The sequence below is a fragment of the Tympanuchus pallidicinctus genome, unplaced genomic scaffold, assembly GCF_026119805.1.
Source record: "Tympanuchus pallidicinctus isolate F22 unplaced genomic scaffold, pur_lepc_1.0 scaffold1, whole genome shotgun sequence".
NCBI classification, from domain to species: Eukaryota; Metazoa; Chordata; class Aves; order Galliformes; family Phasianidae; genus Tympanuchus; species Tympanuchus pallidicinctus.
Genome location: NW_026294618.1, coordinates 85,994,166 through 86,006,490, shown reverse-complemented (window position 1 = coordinate 86,006,490; position 12,325 = coordinate 85,994,166). Strand labels below are relative to the sequence as shown.

Sequence of the window (12,325 nt, the reverse complement as noted above, 5' to 3'; positions counted from 1 at the left end):
TCAAATGATGTTCTAAAATTTTCCTGAGTTGTAAACATTAAGAAGAGAAGATTTATTGTATGGGAAATCTAAGCATATATTGGTACTTGTATATGTGAATGAAGGGCTGAACAATATTAACTTTAGATTTCAGTATCCTGTGTTCTTGTAATGAAATGTGTGATTCTTCTTTCCTGCTTATTTTAATAGGCTCCGAGTCACAAATACAGTGCTCACAGTAGTCATGTGACAAATGTCAGCTTTACCCATAGTGATAGTCACTTGATCTCAACTGGAGGGAAAGACATGAGTATTATCCAATGGAAACTTGTGGAGAAGGTAACTCTACCACAAAATGACATTGTTGTAGACATCGGTGCAACCAAAGTGCCCATTTCTGCCAGTGAGAATGCTGTACAGTCTCCTGCTCCCCTCCCGCAGCCTTTTAACGAAATGAACCAAATTGAAAGTGTAACTGGCAGCTCTCCCGCCTCCCTGGAGAGCAACTTGGAGCAGTCTGCAGAGGCCAGTGAGGAACAGAGCGAGGAGCAAAGTGATGGGAGCAGCCTGGACCCCGCGGAGCCAGGCTATGAGGAGCCCTCCAATGAGACGAGTGAGGAGCACAGCGAGTCCACGGTCACTGAGGAGCAGCAGGAGAACTCGCCAGAGTCATAATGCTCCCAGCTCAGATGGTTGTTATTGTCCCTTGGTGTGCGTGCTTTCATTACAGGGTGAGGGTTCAAATAGGCAAAAGTAGCTGAGATTCATGACCACTCCAGCTTTTTGAGTTTTGGTGAGATTTTTAGTCTGAGCTTCAGTTCAATATGTGGAACCATCCCAAGGGCCTGGCTTTGATGGTTTGTATCAAGATCTGGTCAAAGTTAGTAGTGGACATTATCATAGATCCATTGTAGTTCTGAAATTGCTGTTAGGAAGTGGCATGAAATGTATACTGGAAAAAAAAGTTAGCTCTAAGAATTAGCTGAGATAGACCACCTTACCTATGTGAAAGGGCTTTCTGAAAGAGCTAAGCTGATGGGAAGCACTGAGCAATTCCAGCTGAGGAGTTACTGTGCTGCTTTTTCTAGGTGCAAAGACAAACAAAAACCAAAAATCTCTTGGTAGGGCTGTTTTCCTTTGTTTTTTCTTAGTGAGAAAAATAGAGGAAAAACAATGTAATGATGCCACGTGTATGGCAATGCCTTCTTGATCTAACACATATGCAATTTTCTAACACTACTAATTCCTAGTGGAGTCTGGACATGCTCACAGTTGGTCTGCCCTGGGTGCTGCTAGTTCTAAGGCAAATCCTATTGAGGAATGGTGTCAGCCGTTCCATTTTTTTAGGCTACTTAATAACAGACTAACCAAATACTGGTGTGTTTCACTTTTCATGACCTGAAAGTTGATTTAAACAGTAGGATCCAATTGTCTCTTCAAAGAATTGCCTAGAGAGTCTTTACAGTGACTTTGATGTGAATGGCAGAGAATGTGCGACAAGAACACAAGTCAGATGGGCTCCAGAGTTAAGCTTTAAGCCTTCAAGCAGAACTTGCTCCATCCGTAGTAGGAGAAAAATACAGTTAACTTAAATTATTAAATCGGTGCTTGGGATTACTATATTAAGTCGGTAATTTTTTTCTTAATTTTTAGAGGTAACTCCAGGAATCATTAAACTGCAATCTTTTTTCTTTTTTTTTTTTTCTTTTTTCTTTTTTCTTTTTTCTTTTTTCTTTTTTCTTTTTTCTTTTTTCTTTTTCTTCTTTTCTTTTTCTTTTTTCTTTTTCTTCTTTTTCTTTTTCTTTTTTCTTTTTCTTCTTTTTCTTTTTCTTTTTCTTCTTTTCTTTTTCTTTTTTCTTTTTCTTCTTTTTCTTTTTCTTTTTCTTTTTCTTTTTCTTTTTCTTTTTCTTTTTCTTTTTCTTTTTCTTTTTCTTTTTCTTTTTCTTTTTCTTTTTCTTTTTCTTTTTCTTTTTCTTTTTCTTTTTCTTTTTCTTTTTCTTTTTCTTTTTCTTTTTCTTTTTCTTTTTCTTTTTCTTTTTCTTCTTCTCTTCTCTTCTACTTCTCTGCTACTTCTGTTCCTTTAGCAATGGTGATAGAAGCATACAGCAATTTAGATGATGTGATATTTTTTTTTGTTTTTGTTTTCAGACTTGCTGATATATTTTGTGACTTTGTTTTTACCACCCCTACTTCCCCATCACCTCTCTCTCCCCAGGTTGCTCTAAGCCATGCAGATCTCATGTGGCTATACCTGGCCAGTTACGGGATATCTTGGCATTTGTTATGCATTTGGAAAGTAATTTTTTTTTTTTTTAATGAAGTTTGTCAGATAGCTACAATTTTTTCTTAAGTGCATACGTTTCCTACTTTAAAAAGATATAGTTTTACTGACAGATATCCATTTCCTATGTACTTGTTTATATTTTGATTACATAGAATTTTCTTTTTTAACTTGCTGCATTGTGCTGGTATTTTAGTTCTTAGTTAGAATATCATGTTTAGATACTTTGGATGAGTTCATAAGTCTTAATTGTGCAAGCGTTTACGTGATTGTGCCATTCCAAAGTGCATCAAAACTGTCATTCCCTTACTAGTGTCTTCTCAGGAGAAATGCTACAGATCAGGTATTTAGTCATCATTTGGAAAGATAAAAAATAAATGGACTCCCAAAGGACATTTAGAACATTTATATATAAAATATATAAATATATATATACACACATATATATATATTAAAAAATATATCCTCTTGTTTACAACAGTTCCAGAAAACCTCAAAGTAGTTCCCTTCGGATGGAGGGACAAATGGATTCCAAGCAACCCATCTGTTTAAACTGTGCTCTGTACATAGTGTTTTACTGGAGAGCTCTAGTTTGCCTGACTTGCAGATTTGCCAAAAAGCAGCAATGGAAGATAAAGATCAGCTTATCAGACTGTATGGTTCCAAAGGAGGAGTATGGCATAGGTTTAGAAAATTATCCTAGTAAAGGAAAAAGGATTTTAGAGCTAATGAGGCACAGAGCTCTCTGTCATTTTTATGAACTCCATGTAAGCAAGACATTTCATTTGGAACATCTGTCACCTGGGGTTGCCATGTAAAATGAGAGTTATATAGTTGTGATATTCTTGTGTTTGTAGTTCAGAAGACTCTACTAATATGCAAAAAGCCTTACAGCTTTCAATTGCTGGCAACTACTGTTTAACAAATAATTAAATCTGTGATAATGGATGGAAATGGGTGGGATTATGTAACAGTAGATGTTTTAGAAAAATAATTGTGAATGAATTAAGAGTGTTTCATGTGAAGATGTTTGAGCCATTTCTATCTATCATGCATTCCTGTCTGAAGGCAGAAAATTTTGAAGATTAAAAAAAAATAAAGTAATCAAAAGAATATATTGCAGTGTATTTTTCATATCTGTCCTTCTGGCTCCTTCTGTATGCAGTGTGTGCATGTTGTGGTCACATTTGTGATGTCTGTGTGTATTGTTTTAGAAGACAAGGAAAAGGACCTCATTTATTTTGTGCTTTCTTGATGACTTTCTAAAAATAAGCATCAGGAGCATTGGCTGACACTCCTAAAAACTGCTCATTCTTACTTTTCAAATGTTTTGATGGGCGCTGTGGGATTACAGGTAAGTGTCAGTCCTGGTATGTATTGCAGGCTTACCTTCCTGGGTTCTACATGCTTCTGCAAGTCATGTGAAAAGTACAGGGTTATTTGTGAAATAATGTGTTAAATATCATGATGCTTCCACATTGCTGATGGTCTCCATCCAGTTGCAGATGAAGAAGGTCATAGAATCATTTGGAAGGGGCCCTTAAAGGCCACCTGATCCAACTCCTTTGCAGTGAACAGGTGCACCTACAACTCAATCGAATGTCTCCAGGGATGGAGCATCCAGATCCTTCCTGAGCAAACAGTGCCATTGCCTCACCACCCTTACTGTAAAAAAAGCCTGTTTCATTATATCCAATCTGAATGTCCCCTCTTTCAGTTTAGTTTAAAACCATTTTCCCCTTGTCCTATCAAGGGTCACAATATGCTTCAGTTTCTTAATATATTCCTTGTGAATGATTCTTTGTCTTTTATAAGGCTTTGAATTGTATTGCTTGCAGCTGGTTCCTGTCATTTGCAAAAGGAGGATGAGGTGGAGAAGAGAAAGAAACCTCCAAGATAGCCAAATACGTTATGTTTATCCTTGCTTAAAAGCAAACAAACAAACTAAAAAACATCAGTGCCACATCTTGAGTTTGACTGGAAATCTCAGTGACTCTTTTTTTCCATCAGATTACGTAGCTGTTCTAAACTGAACAAGCAGGTGCCTTAAAATCATGCTATGCTGTTTCCAGCACACCCACAACATCACGTACCACTGGAGTATGGGCAGCTGTGCAATAGCATGCTCTTCCTGGCTCTACTCCCTTTCTGTCCAAATTCAGCACGAGGTTTTGCTGCTTTTCCTGGGCTGCTCAGTAAGGTGGGAAGCAGCCTTTCGCACGATGGAAGCAGGATATGGCTTCAGGCGCTTGCTGCTGTGGGACAGCATCTTCTGCTGCCAGCTCAGGCAACTTGTAATGGTGATGGTCTTTGTCACGTGGAGCTGGACTTCAGAGTGGAGGCTGCAATTAAGACATTAAAACTATTGTCATTGAGCATGACAGAAACTTTGAACTGTACATTAAAATGTTTGTTTAGGTTGCATAATTAAATAACTGAATGTTAGGAAATGTCCAGTATATGCATCTTTATGATATGCATCCATATTCAGATGTATCTCATGTGAGGTGATATTAACAGAGTTTTGCATATAAAGGGATACAGTATGATGATATATTACGTGGGGCTTTTTGTTTTCCTTCCATGAAAGCTCCAGAGTAGGTAAGGAATAGACTACAGGTGTAGATGGGTGATGGGGAACCAAGCATTTCTTACGTTTGATCTTCCTATAATTCTCATTATAAATAACAAGTTCTTGTATATGATGTGTGTTAAGTACTAGCCTCTTGGCTTTATTTAATCATCTCTAGAATGCATAGATTGTGGCTTTAGTTTTCTTTGAAAATGTGGAGCAAAATTTACATTTTACGACACTGATAACAAGACCCTATTTGAAGTGTAGACTCTGTAAGTTATACTCCTTCATAGTTCCTTCAGTTCAGTGTGGTATTTTAGCTAAACTGGGACAAAAAGAAGTAGTAAGCCTTCGTGAAATTTAAGCTAAACTGAGCCAAAGAAAAAAGTTCTCCTTTCTGCTGCCAATGAATTGTTGATTCCTGGCAACAAAAGGATTAATATTACACGAGATGGATTTAACTTGTGTGAGACTTGTGCTGCTTGTTTGCTTTCCTTCTGAACAAGTCCAAGCCCATTGCCTAATCCTTATTTCTCACAGATGGTTTATGTACTAATACTTTAATCAACTGAGAATACAAACCTGCCTACAGTGGGATTGTACAATCAGGAATCGGAGCAGCATATGCATTGTAAACTGTTTAATGTATACAGTGATGTATTTGTGTGTATATACGAGCATCAAACAGAAAAGACTTCCCAGGGACATTTTTTTAATGCTTGAAAGAGAAGGATAGGTTACTGCCTTTATGCTGCAGGGAAGCACGAGCTCTTAAGGAGGTTTAGGAGCGTAGAGAAGGGGAAACATTCCCAGCAGGATGTGGGGTGAGAGGGATGGGGAGGAATTGAAATGGTGGAACAGCATTTCCCATCTCAGTGCTGCAGGACAGGCCCCATGGCTCCCTGTGGGTCTGGATGCACACCGTCATTGGGATGGATGAGGTGAAGTTCCCGACATATCTTCTAGAGGTTAATGCTTCAGAAGAGGTAACTCGCAATCTTGAGGCATTTTACCAGGTAAGCAAAAAACCCCCTCAGAGTTTGCTTTCTGACAAGCAGTGTGCTTTGTTGTTCATTGGGATTGCTGCCTAAAACACTATTATTTAACTTAGTAAAGGCTGTCTGGATTATAGTCATTATCCATACTTTTTTTTTTTATGAAGTGCATTAAAGTTACTCTTTCTAGAACACACTTTGTATGAGGTGCTCGAGATAGCTCTTGAGATACCAAATTCCACATTGTGAAATGTTTCATCAATCTGATGCTTCTGTTGTGCACTGCTAGTTTATCAAACACGCTCCGAATCTCCCATCACACGTCCTGCTCTCATCCGACACACATCATTGGACTTCCAGACTGAAAGCAAGAGCGAGCATTTGCTTATGATGGTGTTTCAGAACTTAATTCCCCTTTAAATAGGCCATCTTGTTATTCTAGTCAGTGTTCAAACATTCCCTCCTTCCCCCCTACTCCCCCAGTACATATCCATCAAATCCTTGTTCTGCGAATAAGTTTTTTCCTTTAGCCTCTCTTATGTCCATTCATGTGCCTTTAACTATATTCAATAAAATTATAGAGGAGGGGATGTCCTAAGCTGTCTACATCTGATGAGGGTACTACTTCAAAGGCCAACTACTATGGAACTGGTATGGAATTAATTCCTAGTGTTTTAAACGAAAGCCTTTGTCTGTTACTGTGTGGATGATGAAGTAGAATTGGGAACTTTCGAGACCGAGATAAAAAGAGATGAGAAAACATAGTGGTATTATTGCATTAGGGAGGCTTGGAGACTGACCCTGAGCTCAGGAAAAGTAGAACTGAGCACACAAACAGTTTTCTATATGACAGTGAGAAAAGAAGAAAACTGAGCTATGTAGCATGCAGAGAAGGTAAGTGTATGCTAAGCTCCCATTGTTTCTTCTGGCACCAGGGTGATTGTGAGCTGCATCCCTGCTGGGTTCACTGTTTTAAAGTACTCCCCTGCAGGTAGAGTTTCAATGGAAAATGTTGTTTTCCACTTTGCATTAGTTGGACTTTTCCTTGAAGGCTTGGGCACTGCAGAATTAAGACTAGAGAGAACAATCAAAATCTTGTGCACATGCATATACCCAATATTGTTAATGCTAATGGGATCTTTGTTGTGAATGTTTAATGTGAAGCATCTGTAGCATAAACAGAACTCCTATTTGCCCCAAGTTTAGCAAATGAAAACTTAAGTGCTGGTTGGAGTGTATTGTGTGAAGCTGGGTCTCTTGCATCAAAAGCTGTCATGCATTAGCATTGCTTATATCCTAAATTGTGAACGGTAAGTAGTCTTGTGGTGTTTCTGCCACCTGGGTGGAAAACGTGAGACATTTTAAACTGCTGAAAAACCTACCTAGGACAGAGTTGTTGGGTAGGTGTCCATCCCACGCTTAGTCAGGACTATGTGTACACCCACATTAACCTCAGCTTATATTGGAGAATTTTGATAGATTCAAGGACTAAATGATATTGCTTGTGTATGGATGTAAGTCCATATACTTAGCAAACCGGCCAAAGGTTGCTGTGGGCTGCATTCTGCCCCACAGTAGGTTATGGAGGTCTGTCAAAGTTTCTGGTTAATGAGAGCACTACATCATCATTGTCAGTGCTGGTGATGTTCTTGGAACAGTTTCACTGACTTGGATTATTTCCTCCCAGAGTGTTTTCATCTTAGCACCAGCACACAGATATCAAGATCCATGAATTTCAAAGAGGACAGGGGAAGAAATTTTTGTACTCGGAGTTCTCATTTACTGCATTGATTTGTCCTTTTTTTTTTTTTTTTTTTTTTTTCCCCTAATTTGTCACAATTTTGAGCAAAACTGGCTGGAAATGGGCAAAAGAAAGCATTGCCACAAGGTCTGTCACAGGTTTGTCTGCAAAGCAAGTTCCTGTGTCTCTCCAGTTCTCTCTGGAGTTTGACCAAGGTCACAGATTTTAATGTCACAGATAGTATGAAAGACATTCTGTTTTAGCTCTGTTGTAAGGAAAGACTTAGGGAAACTGTGGGTTGTATCCCGTTTTGGGCTCTGAATTATTGCCAACTATAATATTTCTTTCTTGCATGTGCTATCTCCTGAGGATCATCCTGTGGGAATAAATCATAACCCTACAGCAGAGAGCAGGAAGAATTTGTGCATGGAAGGGGGAGGGCTGTAGATGAGGAGAACTGCCATAAATGGTTTACTTTGCAGTCCAACTTCTTGCAGAATTCACAATGTTTCTAGAGACTTGTCTAACTGAAAATCATGGGGATTGACTCCTAAGTTTTCGAGTAGGTACATCTGTAAGAAGTTGGGAGCTTGGTGTGGGGGTTCTCTGCACACAAGTTTTTGCACATCTATTATGCTGTATCTCTGTAAAATACTTATTTAATGAAATCTGCAAGAAATTGAGGGAATTAAAATCACATGTGCAAAAGAACAGGCAAGTTTTTAATCAGCCCAGCATGAAACTATTTTGTTATCCTTAACCTGATTTGTTTGGTTTCCATTGTTCCTTTAAATTTTCAAAGGCCCTCCGCAAAGTTTATTCTGGGAAGTTCTCAAGAAATTTCACTTTGTATTCATTTTGAGGGCAGAGTTCAATTTGAAAAAATAAAAATAAAAATAAGCTTCACCATTATTTTCTCCTCTGATTGATAAAGGTTTGCTGAAACACTGAAGTAGTGAGGTTGTGTAGTTACCGATCCACAGTGGTGAGAAGAAGCCAATTCTAAACAGTAACCACAAATAAGACAAATGTAATACAGGCACATAAGTGTGTAGACATGATAGAGTTGTCTGCAGAACTTCCTTTGGCTGAACAATACCAATACTTGTTTTTCCTTACCTCTCATGTGCTAAACCATGTCCGTATATGAAGATAATGGCAATTTTTTGCTTCTTGATCTGTAATGCTCCATGGAAACTTGTTATTTTTATTTATTCGTTTGTTTGTTTGTTTGCATTGATTTGAGGGATGGTGGGAAAAGGCCAAAAAGCCACCACCGAAAATCCCCAAATCACTAATCTCCTTATCGTGAGCATGTTGAATATTTCTTATGAAATATTTGATGTCTGGTCTTCCTGCTGCAGTTTAAATGAATGAATAGATAAATGTCTGCCCTACGTTGCCTTAACAGAGATTTCCAAGTAAATATTCATTAGAGTTTATTCAGGCATATGTGTTCACACATACTTTCACCTTGCGTTTCTTTCTGTGGAGAGCCTGGCAAAATTTACTGTATGAAAGCAATTTCAGAAGAAGTAAATTTTAAGGAAACATTAGCCGACATTCATGTAAGAAATCTCAGGGATACAAAGTTAAGATTTGAAATGGAATGGTGATTCTGGAAGTTATTTATGGAAAGGAAATATGTTCTCATATGACAGGCACAAATAACAGAGGTATGGGATTGTGTCATTGAATTTTCTTGACTATAACAGATAAATGGTCTCCAAATAATTGTTCAGATATCTGAGTTTGTTCAGGAATGAATGTATTCAAGGAAATGACGATATTTTTCTTCGTAGCTTGCAAGCTGAAAGGAGGGAGAAAGCCGTAGAGAGGCAATTTCATATGGACGGGCCACCCGACTTTGCTAAGTAAAGGGATGCAGTCGCCACTATAGCATTTTGTGGACTAAATGGTAGTTTAGCATTTCTCTTTCTGTAAGCTGCAAGAATTTGCCGTTTTGTAGGAATCTTTGATATTCTAGTAGAGAAAATGGAATGGGAATTATGTTGCACAATGATTGTCAAACCCGGTTACAAAATGTTTCTGAAGCTTTTTCTTCACTAATTTTCTCAACCAGCCTTTTTCAGTGTTCCTCTTCTATGTCAGGCAAGCTTACTCTTGATAGTGCTCATAGGATTTATTTATAAGTCTTGTTTTCTAATACTGGTATTCATCTGAGGATGCTGTTCCATTAAAACAAGCTCTCATCAGAAATCATGCCATCTTCATCCACTGTGATGAGAGAAGACTTGGATACTATTATTTTACTTTTCAGTCAAAGCAATTCTAAATATCTCCATCCCATCCAATATTCTGTGCCTCTGTATAAGCATTTTCCTTAGCAGAGAGAAATTGATTTAGTTAACTTATGTCTTTAAAGGAAACGCATTGCCACTAAGGAATTGCATTGAGTAATTGCATATTCAAGTTTTTGAGTTTGTCCTCCAATTTGACTCAGGAGAGCCTCTGTTATAAAGGCTGTACCTTCTTTCCCTGCTGAAGAAGTAAAACATTTGGTCGCTAATCTGAAAGTCTGGAGATCTCCATGCAAGACCCTGGAATATTTTGTTTTGTGGCAATGTATGTCCTGTTTTTCTAGCTCTGCTATAGTTTCCCTTACTCATCTCTGAACCCCCTTTCAATATAAACTGGAGCTGGATGTCAGAGTTTTTACCTTTCTCACTGATGGCTAAAAATTTTCCTGGGTGGAAATATGCTCCTGTCTCCCAACTTAGATCTGTGAAGTTGTAGACCCAGTGAGGACAGGATGATGTGCAGTGAGACTGGTTTATTTCTCATCTTGGAAATAGACTGTAGCTTGGGAAATCCTGTTGCTTTGCATGAATTCTTATGAAGACATTTTGAGTATTTTTTGTAGATTACTCCCTTTTCTTTTTCACAAAATATTTCTATTAATTTACAATGCCTTTGTAACAGCTGTGATTATCTAAGTTGGCTCCATGTAGGTTTGTGTTAAGAATGAAATTAAACAGTGCTGCACAGTCACTTCTCAACATAGAATAAGTTTTCCAAAAATATATCCCTCCCTGGATGCATTTTTCATGTTGTTTATTTTTACTTCCCCCGTTCACTTACAGAACATCTGGTATTTCCATTTGCTGCAGGTAGAAACAGATTATTTAATCTCTCTGCCAAAACTTTGGACACAAAGTGAACAGTATCAATCATCAGGATAATCTAGTCTGGGCATAGGCCAAAAAAGATACATCTTTCTTGTTTTCTCCAGAGTAGACTGTGAGCTTGTGGAAATAGGATTTTGTCTTTGAAGAACATTTAATTACTTTTTCTTAATTAGCAAGTTGTATTTTTATGGAGTTGGTCTATAAGGCTCAGATTTTAAGAAATTCACTTTCTTGGAAGGATCTCCATAGGCAGCCTACAGCACTGGGATGAGTATTATCGCCTCATTGGCTGGTGAACAATCACTTCTCTCCAGCTCAACCTCTGCGTTGCAAGCATCTGCTCTGAGAAACTGAAGGACAGATGACATTCACAAATAGTTTGGGTCCTGTCCTTTATTTTGTGACAGTGAAAATAAGAAAAGCTTTATCCTGAAATCCTGCAAATGGTTTTCTTTTGCGTTCTTAACAAACTTTGACAACCATATGACAGTAAGTACCTATGATGTTAGAAACTGCCAACATCAGGAGCAATAGAACAACCAGCACGTATACCTCCTGGTCCCAAGGGTCTCTTACTAGTCAATCTGATAAACCACAATGTTGAACCAAGCATTTGTATTAGTCTGAATCTTTCTTTGTATATTATGCATCTTTACAAAGCAACGGCTGTTTGTGCCAGCTTCCACTCCACAGGTCATGCTTCTCTTCATGCAGGGAGGTCTGTGATGCTGCAGGGTACTGGAGCTGGTTTGTATGGGCTATCCATCCTTTTTCTCTGAGATACTTTGTTCCCTATCAAGTACAAAACCTGACTATTGTAAGGTGGGTGGGGAGTGCCAAAAAGTGGAGGATCAGGAGCCATCCAGCTGGTTGGCTTCAGTGGCCACCCAGCCTGGTGGGGCTTTTCTTTGCTATGCTTCGTACTTTGATAGGCTTTGCAGCATTATTTAGATACGTGGCATTACTCTGAGCACCATGATACTGAATGTTGAAACACTAGGGATGTTGTTCTGATGTCAGTGCCAAATACATGGGAAGAAAATAAGAACCAAAAATGAACCTTCTGGAAGAAGTGCTTTGTGCATGTATTTTTGAACAGGAATTATGTGTTTTGAAGTCTTTCTCAGGAGAAGACGACTAAATCTTAAATGGAAATATTCTATGGCCATTTTGAAAGCCATTCCTTCCACTCCAGCGGATACAACAACTAGAACCCATTTCCACTCCCTTTCTTCTTTTATCTGTTTCCTTTCAGTGAAGCCTCAAGAAAGTATTTCCACTCCCTTACCCTCCTTAAACCAGGAGGCTGCCTGATATCCTCGCGATTTGCTCTCCTTCAGGAAGCAGAATAAAAATTGCAATGGGATAACTTGTTAGTTTACACACGTGCACAGCTCCTTTATCTCCAGGACACAGGCAGCTGGTGAGGGTCTGTGTGTGCTTGAGCTGCCTCAGAAGCTGTATGAAACGTATCTGCTGTGGGAGAGATGCATGAATTTTTTCAGAACACATCTTTGAAAATATGAGAGCTTAAGAAGAACTGGGTCACATCTGACTGCTACCATCTGGCCCACTTCACTCCAAGATTACCCAGGAATGTATTTC

General features: G+C 38.5%; 1 protein-coding gene across 6 annotated transcripts in view; it reads left to right on the top strand.

Moving 5' to 3' along the window:
- EML4 (EMAP like 4) overlaps window positions 1–1,776 on the top strand; it is a 153,961-nt gene extending 152,185 nt beyond the window's left edge. For 3 of the 6 annotated variants that reach the window (XM_052683519.1, XM_052683424.1, XM_052683166.1), the window contains one exon: window positions 190–1,776. In XM_052683519.1, coding sequence (XP_052539479.1) covers window positions 190–654 — 465 coding nt within the window. In that variant the 3' untranslated portion in view covers window positions 655–1,776. The remainder of the gene's footprint in view (window positions 1–189) is intronic. The other 3 variants (XM_052683261.1, XM_052683342.1, XM_052683072.1) reach the window with 1 other exon arrangement.
- Window positions 1,777–12,325: the final 10,549 nt, after the last annotated feature.